This window comes from Genypterus blacodes, unplaced genomic scaffold (assembly GCF_046128005.1).
Source record: "Genypterus blacodes isolate CSIRO-AG114 ecotype Tasmania unplaced genomic scaffold, CSIRO-AGI_Gbla_v1 ptg000007l_1, whole genome shotgun sequence".
In the NCBI taxonomy this organism is placed as follows: domain Eukaryota; kingdom Metazoa; phylum Chordata; class Actinopteri; order Ophidiiformes; family Ophidiidae; genus Genypterus; species Genypterus blacodes.
The window spans coordinates 5,393,748-5,404,777 of NW_027466821.1; the positions used below are offsets into that span (position 1 = coordinate 5,393,748).

At 49.5% G+C, this 11,030-nt stretch overlaps 1 protein-coding gene across 1 annotated transcript; it reads left to right on the forward strand.

The window, feature by feature from the left end:
- Window positions 1-1,612: 1,612 nt before the first annotated feature.
- On the forward strand, window positions 1,613-10,807 carry gpr37b (G protein-coupled receptor 37b). Its single transcript, XM_076153822.1, has 2 exons — window positions 1,613-2,683; window positions 9,989-10,807. The coding sequence occupies exons 1-2, from the start codon at window positions 1,613-1,615 to the stop codon at window positions 10,805-10,807; spliced, it is 1,890 nt and encodes a 629-aa protein (XP_076009937.1).
- Window positions 10,808-11,030: the final 223 nt, after the last annotated feature.

The following is an 11,030-nucleotide window of genomic DNA, read 5'->3' on the forward strand; positions in this document are numbered from 1 at the left end:
AAATAGCTTTTTAATCACAGTATCAACACAACAAAGCTTTTAATTAGCCAATAAAACATTTAATGATGCTGTATTTTTGATTTATCTGTGTGTTATTGTTAATATTGTGCAGCTGGAGCCGATGCCAGCAGTTATTTGGCAATAGGCAGACAACACCCTGAACAGCTGATGAGTCTATCAGGGGGCTCACACATTCATACACACATCACACTGACTGCTGCTGCTGCAAACTTAGGAGTTCATGTCTGCCTTCATAATGATATTCTTAGATACAAAAGAACAAGTCTGATGTAGATTTTGTTTGCATTCTTCTCCTTGTACGTCTCCAGGTCTATACATAGCAGTACATCTGTCTAACAGTCTAATTGATTGGCCTGTTAAAATGATTGTTACTGGAGAGCCATTTTATTAATGCAAGGCGCTGTTGTGGACGGTTGGGTATTGAATAAACCACAATCAATGTCCACATCCTCAGCTCCCATCTCAGACAGATCAGGTCCAATCAAACACCAGATGATTACTTGGTCTGCAGAAAAGTAATCATTTGATTGATGCAATCAGCAACAATAACGATTTTTGCTCTCAATGCTATTGCAGGAAAATGTCAAATGTGGTTGTGGGCTCCGATAAGTGTATTAAAGTTACACCTGAGGGACTTTATCCAGTATGAACGGATAGATAATGAGGAGAAATGCACCGAGCATACAGCATATTTGCACCAGAAGTGGCATTTAAAGCTTAAACGGTGCATTATTAACTCTTTACGCGCATTTAGAGCCAAACTGGGTGATGTATTTGCTTATTGGCGCGTATTCCGGGCGTGGCTGCTCGTCTGCCGGTTAGGGGTGCCGGGGGGGGGGGGGGGGGGGGGGGGGGGGGGGGGGGGGGGGGATGCTCCGTGATGGATGAGGACTGACAGATCGGGGTTAGCCGCCAGGGGAGTCCATTTTCTTGCACGGTCCTAAGAAAGGAGAAGGAGGCGAGACACTGGAGGAGAGAGGGAGGGAGGAAGGGATGAGGACCGATTCCACCCCTCCTCTCTCTCTCTCTCTCTCTCTCTCTCTCTCTCTCCTCTCTTTCTCTCCACTACCGCGCATCACAACCTGGTGGGCTTTACCAGAGCTGCACCGCATTGACGCTGCTGCTGCTGCTGCTGCTGCTGCTGCTGCTGCTGCCAGACGACCCAGCCCACTGAACTAACACACACACACACACATACACAAGCGCATGCAAGGCAGAAGGACGCTGCGAAAGTAGATTCTGCGCGGATATGCAACAATCCCCACTCCGCGTCTCTCCTCGGGGCCGGACTCTGGAGCTGCATCGCTGCCCCGGGTTGTAGATGTGCACAGGACTTTGGCGGCAGCAGTGAGCCGGAGACAGGAGAGAGAGGAGCGGCTCGGCTCTTACGCAGTGACTGACCGGCACCGGATTGGAATCGGCGGAAGTTTGTCACGGATGTAGCTGTTCTTCATCCTTTTGTTATTCATTTGATTATCTCGCCATTGAGCTCACTCCGCTGCCAACATGGGTGTAGACTAAACGTGGAAAGTGAGGAGGGACGAGGATGCACTTGTGAGGATCAAACGCCGCGCTCAGTCATTCCTGGATCATGCAGATTCTGCCGCCGAGGACGTTATTTGTGTTAGTAGCCCACGCACATGTGTTGTTGTCCCTGAGGAACAATGAGGACATCCGTACTACAGAGGACGGCAGGAGCGGCGCGCATCACTCCAGGACTTTGCACGGGGCGCTCCGGGCTGCTCCTCCAAACAAAGCCCGGGACCGTGCGCTCCTGGGGGGCTACGCCACAGGTGCGTTCCCGGAGGAACCGCAGGCGCAGCGGTTGAGCCTGAGAGGAGCATTGAACTCCTCGCACCCCTGGAAATGGATCATCGCGGGGGAAACGAGGCGAGTCGGACACAACAAGCGCGACTCCAACAGGACCGCGGCGCCTGCAGAGGACCCCAACAACGCCGCCCCCCCACACCGGGACCCGACGCGTCATCACAATAAGAGGGTAAAGTTGAATGGCGGTCTTAGCAGTACGGGGACGCCAGCAGGTGGACACCACAATGCGGGTAAGCCCTCTTTAATGGGCCGGGGGGACGGAGGAGGGGTAGAAGACGATGAGGCCGACAGGCGCAAGAGAGGCACAAAAGACGAGCAGAAGAAAGGCTGGAAGAGGGGGAGAGACTGGCCCAACAAAAGCTCAATAGGCTTGGCGCAGCCCCACGCGTCGCCGTGGGAACCCATCCCCAAGCCGGTGGCCCTCACATCCACCGACCTGCCCTTTGACCTGTTCACCCGCAGGAGCGAACTCTTCACCTTCCGAGAGGAGAATCCCTGGGACGCCACGCCGATCACGCCGCCCAGCTCGCCGGACTTCGGGGACGAGATCAAGAACCCCTTCTACCCGGTGACCAGCGAGACGTTCGGGGCTTACGCGATCACATGCGTGTCCGGGGTCATTTTCCTGGTGGGCATCTCCGGCAACATCGCCATCCTGTGCATCGTGTGCCAGAACTACTACATGAAGAGCATCTCCAACTCCCTGCTGGCCAACCTGGCCGTCTGGGACTTTGTGCTCATCTTCTTCTGCCTGCCTATGGTGGTGTTCCATGAGCTGACCAAGTCCTGGCTGCTGGGGGAGTTCACCTGCAAAGTGGTGCCCTATGTGGAGGTAATTCTACTCTATTCCAACCTACATTATCTTTACTTTCCTCCATATGGGCGTTGGTACACATATCAGTGTCTACAATCATCATCTCAGGGACCTTTGGGTGTGAAACTAAAGTGAATGAAAAGGGTTGAGTTTCACTTTAAGCCCTGATTGGCCAGCAGGCATCCATGCGTCACCTCAGCCAATAAGAGGGAATCACTGTTTGTCACTAGTACACCTGCTGCTGGGGAGAGACAGCCTCACCTAGGCCCAAAGGCATGTGCACACACACCGATGTAATGCAGTAGCTGATTATCTCCAACCAGTCTCCTATCTGTCTCTCCTGTTGCTTACCACACCCTACCCACTTTGTTAAGCCAGACTGCCTGTACCGCTCATACCCTCTTCTATCTATCTCCCCCTCCTTTTTCTCCATCTCTCCTTGCCCTCCTTTCCTTGCTCGTCTGTCCCACGCTGAGAGACAAACACCTGTGTTTGCGCGTTTTTTAATAGAGGGATGGAGACGGGTTGTTGAAGCCATCCCTTTGTGCAGTGAGCGTAATTACAGCGGTGTCGTGTTCGGCCCGTAGATGAATGGCTTTTGTAAGGAACAAGGCCTCTCAACATCGCTGGTTTTTAATGTCTGTGACAAAACAATGATGCGAGCAGGACAGTGGCGTTTCTTAACAAATAGAACATTATCATAAGATGGCTCTTGTCGTGAATAATTCTGAGCTGTTGTGCTTGAGTTTATGCAAAATCTGCTGCACCGGCAACTTTCTCACTCATTTGCCTAAAGAGCAATTCATGCAGCCACATCATCATCTTTATATATTCTGAAATGATAAATGCAACATCATGCAATAAGGAGGCGTCACTCTGAGCTATAAATGCTAAGAACACAGATCCCTGTTGGCACCATGAATAGATTTTCTAAATCAATAAGTTGCTAACTGTGTTATATATATGTGTTGCACTTCCTCCTGTTTCAGTCCTCTGCCTTCCTCCTCTCCTGCCCTTTCTTCACTTGCATACAATTGAAGCATACAGCATGAGCACTGTGACAGGACCACAGGGATATTTTAGGAAACCTGTGGGAGCTGACTTGTTGAGTGTCTCAGAGTGTGCAGGGGTGATATTAGGTCGCTGTTTTAAAGTCGTGCACTCAGAAACTGCACAGGAACAAAGCTGGAGGGACCTGCAGAATCAGGGTCTCTGTGTGTGTGTGTGTGTGTGTGTATGTTGGTATGTCATGAGCAGGCCATGAGTAATGCAGCCTGAGGCGCTCTCTCTCTCCCCCCCCCCCCATGGAGCATTCTATGAGACACACACACCTGTGGAATGACTATTCTTAACCCAAATGTTGGTCACAGGGGACATCAAGGTTTGGCCTGGAATAAAGATGCACGCTGTCACACACATGCATACATGCATACTAATAAGGATGTATAGATAATGTATCTGTGTCAGCTGAGAGAACAAACATTGTTTTGCTTTGCAGTTGGTATCATCAGTTAGTATCCAGTGGAATTTTCCAAAACACAAAGAAAAAATCTTTTGTTGAGGAAACAATGACAGCGTGATAAATTGTTGGAATGCTGCACAAAGTGAGAGTCCAGCCAGCCTGCAGAGTCTATGATATGCTCCTGCATCATCCTTATGTCCCTGCACATGACCCACAAGGCAGCGGGGCAGCCTGCATTAGAGCTCAGGCAAAACCAGCAGGCAGTAATCAGGTTCTGCACCTGGCAGTTGGTCTGGATAAGTTGTAAATAGGTTAAAATAACACACTCCCGTTGCAGTAAGCATTTCAGAAGCCACAGGGGGGGGAATGAGTCATTTGTCAAGGTTCGTTTGGAGTTCTGCTTCTCTAACACGCTGATTTTCAAAACTTTTTTGGCTCATTACCCCAAAAGGAGATGCTCACTTGTCGGTGTCGGAAAGAAGTGAGAAAAATCCTATATCTGTCTTCCTCCCTTTCAAACTATTTTACTTGATTTAATATTGGTGCACGCCTGCTGTCTAACATCCATCTGTTACACCATAAAAGAAGCTGTCCAAACCATTACAGCCTCGATGCAGACGCACTGTCGTATGGCAGAATAATGCAGCAGCTGTCATGTAATGTGAAAACTTTAGAGTGCCTAACAGGCTGCCATGGTGTACAGATCCCCACGCCCCCACCCCTTGACACTACGCTCTGAAGTACTTCAATGTGTCTGGGGACCAGTATGCTGTAGTCAGACAGAGAGAGAGAGAATAGATTTACATGATTGTAATTGAAATATTGCTCTACAGTGCCTCTGGTGGTCAAAAACTCAACTTAATTACCAGAAGTATTCCCACATTGTTAGGCTTTCCTTCTACCATGACAACCTCATTGGTGCTGTCATTGGTCTATCTAGCCTGTAGACACACACATATGCACACTCACACAGTCTCTCACACTCACACACCCAGTCACACATTCCCAATGGTGGGCTGATCCTCCAGATGGGTGGGATGGCCCTCTCTCTGCACTGATCACTGCCCATGGCTGTTCCCTCTCTCCCTCTCTTTCTGCATCAGCTATCTGTGATTAGAAACAAGCCTCAGGGGGGAGATACACTCAAACGCACTTATACAGACACACACACACACACTTACACTCTGCGTCTACAGTATGCACACTGGCTGCACTGTAGAGATGAACATGTTCGCACACGCACGCACGCACACACACGTGCAGAGCCTAGATTGTGTGACCTGGCCCGTCACGCTAACAGACCACTGAAATGATAGTTAATTGGAAGATGTGTAAATGATTCAGCGTATATAATTAGTTACTCTCCATAATGCATGATGGCGGATCCATTCAGTCGGCTGCTCTTCAGTGAAGGAGTAGGTTGTGTTTTCTAGAATGAGACGAGACAACAATAGCGTGCAGCAAAAAAGGTCAGGCGTGTTGTTTTAGCTGCAATTAACCAAATTGATAAGTATCCATGTAAATGTGAAATATTTAGAGGAAGGCAGCAGATAAAGTGCTCTCTGTCTGAGACGCTGTGTGTCTTTTAGGGTGAGATGACGTCACACTAATAGAATAGAGTAGGATGGATGGGAGCCGCTGCCTCCAATATCACACCTCCAGACAGGAAGCAATGACCTGCAAAGAGATTTCCCAGCAGCCCCAGCGCACTGAAAATAACATAAATTTTTTAAACACCTGGGGAAATCTGCCACAGGTCTGGATACACTTTAATGGAAGAAGAATTTACTGCCCGGAAGAAACCGCTTCACATATACGGCGAAGAAGTGAGACAGAATAGAGAAGATTAGAATAGAAAAGACATTCTAACGTCACCAGAAATGAATTTCTATCTGTCCCGAGGGACACATTTAGCCACGTGTTTCTGTGCCACGATCCACTGAACCCGGCACGTACGTGCACGCCACACACACACACACGTGCGGCCACAAAGACACACGTGCACAGACAGCGTGCTCGCAAACGCTGAAGCCTCACATCGGTGCCTCGCGTCTGGTTCTCTCCCCTCGCAGACGCACAGCCGAGCCGGGGCAGATGGATGGTGCCTGTCAGAGGCTGGGTCTCTCTGGTCTAGAGTTATGGCCCGGTGTAGCCTGCACTGGGTCACACACACACGCACACACACACACACACACACACACTCGTGCACACTGCCGAGAAAGACTGCAGCTGTAACAACCCTTTGTCTCCCTGGCTTGTTAAGACTACGTGTGTGTGTGTGTGCGTGTGCGTGCATCCGGTTTGTCCTCGTTTCATGTCTGAACGCTGTGTTTTATGGCGAATGTCTGCTTGAGTGCATGTGGCGTGCACATTAACATTTATCAGATTGAGGTGTGTGTTTGTGTGTGTGTGTGTGGGTGTGGGTGTGTGTGTGTGTGTGTGTCTCCACAGTAGCTCATTCATCACCTGGTAACACCCATTACCCCTGACAGCAACTCCAGACACAATATGGCCGGGGCGTCTCGGCGACTTCCTGTTAAGACCCAATTAGTAGCGTGGACCCTCGGTGCCGCCGGCCTGCGAGACCCTTAATCAGGAAGTTAATGGGCCGTCACGACTAACAGCGCCGGGGGAAACGTCTCTCTCACCTGTCGTGCACAGAACCACTTGAGGATACATCACAACATGCACCGCAGAGACACAAACGAGGAACGCTCAGTACTCTGGGAGGGAAGCGCGTTTGTACCGCAGCCAAATCCACTTCCTGGTAATTTTCTAACAACACTGCCGCGTCCCAAAAATATGCCTGAGACGAAAGCTTACAAATCCTTAATCTGACTTCAAATTCAAGTGAAGGCGTTATCTTTGTTCACACGGGATTTGCGTCTTAATTGCATTACCGAATGTAAACAAGCGGTCAGATTAGCGTGATGAGGTTTTCTAAGTCTGGGGTGGTGAACTGGACCGGGTGGAGTCTGCAGTGTGGACCAGACGTCACGCCGGCGCCGGTTAATGATCCTGAGAACACTGTGGGATTACTGGATTATTTTCTCGTCCTCTTCACTTGGACTCTCTCTCCCTTCTTTCCTCTCATTCCGTTTCACCCACTTATTGTTCCTTTTTGCTGTCTTCCATTCTTGTTCTCATCCACCTCATCTGCATAACCTCTTACACACACACACACACACACACACACACTCTGACAGGCCTGACTCCTGGACTCTCTTTCTCCCTCCCTCTCACCCCCCGTCAGTACAAAGCAGTGCTTGTTCACTCGGCCCTCTCTCTCCGCCCCCGACGCTCTGATCAAAGCTAGAGTTCCCTGACAGCCTTTAGAGCCCAATCCAGGCCCGTTGTTCAAGCCATGAAATATTCACCACGTGCTCGCACCTATCCATATTAGATGCGCGTTGCGTTGTATAAGAATATAGTTTACAGAGAAGGAAGTGGGTCACACAAATAATTCAATAATAAGCTTCTTCAGTGTTCAGAATGAAGATGAAGATGGATCTTCTCTGTTCTCCTGCTCTTAGCTGGTCTGGCAGATTAACGTTCGTTGTGTCAAACTGATCAGTATGGGCCACAGAAAAGCCAAATGCAAATCCCATTATTTGTTTATCCTAGCAAACTGTGTCGCAAGCTAATGAGCTGCAGAGTAACATGGATGATTAAACAGTGGAAGTGAGCGATACACACACTGACAGAGTGTGTGTCAGGCTACATTGCGAAAATTCAAGTTAGAATCACTAAAATATATTTTAGGGATGTCTCACAGGTAAGTCAGTTTTCCAAAATCTTGTCCACAAATTAGTTTAGATCATCAGAAACGCTTACAGGACCGGTGTGATGGATCATTTCCTCCATATTCCACTGTCATATAGGAACTATTGGCTTCTCTGTTAACGTGACTCAGCTGTGCTCTCTCACACTATTCTGTAGGAAACCATAAATATCAGCCTAAAACCTCAATTGTACATAGATAAAGACAATAAATCAAGTCCTTTATGTAAACACCACAATTAAAATCCTTTGGCGGACAATAATAAGCACTAAGCGTTCTCACAGTGCTCACATCTCCTAAACTGGTGCGGCTTACTACCATCTGTGTGTGTATAGGGGATAGTGTGCGTGCAGTGAATGTTAAATACATATTTGCGAGCAATTACAGACAGAATCTTGAACTCGGGCTATTAGAAACTTCCACTCACAACCTGATTGGCTCGTTACGTCCATGAACATTCCAATTAATCGCACAAATCAGTCGAGTCTCACTGCAGCTTTATTTTGACTTTAGATTGAGATTCTTCCCCATCATATCATCTATATGCACGCCTGGCTGGGGTTTAGAGTAAAGACACATAATTAAGTTTCAGCTTTTGACTTATTTGCAAACAACGCAGTGCCATTACAGCCCCAAGGTGTGTGTGACAGCAGGCTGTGAGCTATCTGGGTTCGCATTGATCTCAGCTCACCGTTTACAGACCTGGAGCCAGTTGGTAGTCTCTCCCACTTACTGCTCGCTGCTCTGTATGCTCACCACTCCTGCATTAGCCTGGTGAGGATGTACGGGTGTGTGTGTGTGTGTGTGTGTGTGTGTGTGTGTGTGTGTGTGTGTGTGTGTGTGTGTGTGTGTGTGTGTGTGTGTGTGTGTGTGAGCCCTTCTACTCACACAGAACATCTTGTGTGCGTAACTCCTATCTGTCCATGATGTGTTTAGAGCACTAGGGCCTTGGCTCAGTGGGGCCATCTGGGGAGCTGGCTGAGGTAATTAAGTCAGATATGAAAGGAGGGATGGAAGGGAGGGAGGGAGGGAGGAGGAACGTCATGTTGCTGGTAAAGCATGAAGAAGAGATGAGAGGAGGCGAAGGGAAGGTCAGTGGGAGAGAAGGTCAGCAAAGTGAGAACGGATGAGGTGCCAGCGGCGTCTCTGGCACACGTGTGGCGCTGTCGGCAAGATCACGGAAGTTCATACTGCGCAACGAAACACACACACTCACACTCACACACAAGCTACAAAGAATGATTTCCCAGCACTCACTCTGCCAAATTTGTCCACTTTCTCATATTTTCTTAAATAAAGAAGTTGAAGTGTGAGGTAATTTGCTGACAGGTGACATTTTGGTCAAACAGCAGCTTCAAATTAGTTAATTAAACATTGTTAATAATCACAATATTGTCATCGAACAAGAGGCGCAAATTGGAATTTTGAATATGAATAAATGAGAGCAGTGATGATGGCCTCTCTACCTCTCTCTCTCTCTGATGCACCCATTCAGGTTTATGAGAGAGGGATGCCACACACACACACACACACACACACACACACACACACACCGTTAATAGCAGCTTACATCCCTCCATTGTTCCTTTGCCTGTAATTGCAGCAGTGTCAGGTGCACCCAAAGGCCAATGCCATTACCCAGCGTCCTGCCGCTTATTTACGATGGCGGCTGGCGAGGGAGGATAAGAAAGGCTAGTCTGGTATAAAGGCTGTGTCTGTGTGTGTCTGTGTGTGTGACAGTCTACCTTACCAAACCCAGCGTCTTTGAGGTTGGGCTCAGCTGTGTGTCTGTGGCGAGATGAGTCAGTGTAATAGAGTTTTCTGTTCCCTCTTACTCTCACATTAATTGAAGTGAGACCTGACGGCGCCGGCGACCATGAGAAAAGCGTGTCACGTCTCTTTTGCACGTAGCTCATTCAGACTGTCAGTAACAATGGAAGCAGGTTATCACAGAGCCATACTACATCCCTCTCTCCTCAGAGTCTTTCCCCCAATAAATGTAGCGTTTCAAAATGTTGTGAAAAGCCGTTTTGAGTTGGATTCTCTGTCTCATTCTTTCCTCCTCTGCTGCTCTCCACAGGTGGCCTCCCTGGGTGTGACCACCTTCACCCTCTGTGCTTTGTGCATTGACCGCTTCCGCGCTGCCACCAACGTCCAAATGTACTACGAGATGATTGAGAACTGCACCTCCACCACCGCCAAGCTGGCAGTGATCTGGATCGGCGCCCTGCTGCTCGCCCTCCCTGAGCTCCTCATCCGACAGCTGGTGGCAGAAGAGACGGGGATCCCAGACGAGCCCCCTGAGGAACGCTGCATCATCAGGATCTCAACCTCGCTCCCCGACATGCTCTATGTGCTGGGCCTGACCTACGAGGGCGCCCGGCTGTGGTGGTGCTTTGGTTGCTACTTCTGCCTCCCCACCCTCTTCACCATCGGGTGCTCCTTGGTGACGGCGCGCAAGATCCGCCGCGCCGAGCAGGCCAGCGTGCGCAGCAACAAGAAGCAGATCCGTCTGGAGAGCCAGATGAACTGCACCGTTGTGGCACTGGCGATAGTTTATGGCGCCTGTGTGGTGCCTGAGAATATTTGCAATATAGTGTCTGCGTACATGGCCGCCGGCGTCCCCGAGAACACCATGTCCGTCCTTCATCTCCTCTCCCAGCTGCTGCTCTTCTGCCGCGCCGCTGTGACGCCGGCGCTGCTGCTCCTCCTGTGCCGCCCTCTGGGCAGGGCCTTCCTAGACTGCTGCTGCTGCTGCTGCTGCTGCAACCACGTTCCCTCCTCGGCCACGGCGAGCGACGACAACGAGCACGAGTGTACCACCGAGCTTGAGCTGTCACCCTTCAGCACCATCCGCAGGGAGCTGAGTAACTACACCCCTGCAGGCTCCAACTGCTAAAGAGATGTTCCTCATCGGGGTGTGGAGGCCTGGCTGGCCTGTGTCATACGTCACGTATGACAGGGGTATATTGGGATAAATGAAGTTTGAAGCTAGATAATCACATTCTGTTAGTGTCTCAGTACCTTTACAGTAACTGCATAACTAACGAAGTCCAGACTATTTTTACTCTCTAAGTGGCGTCAACACTTCTTCACTATCTTTACAATAACCACACACACAC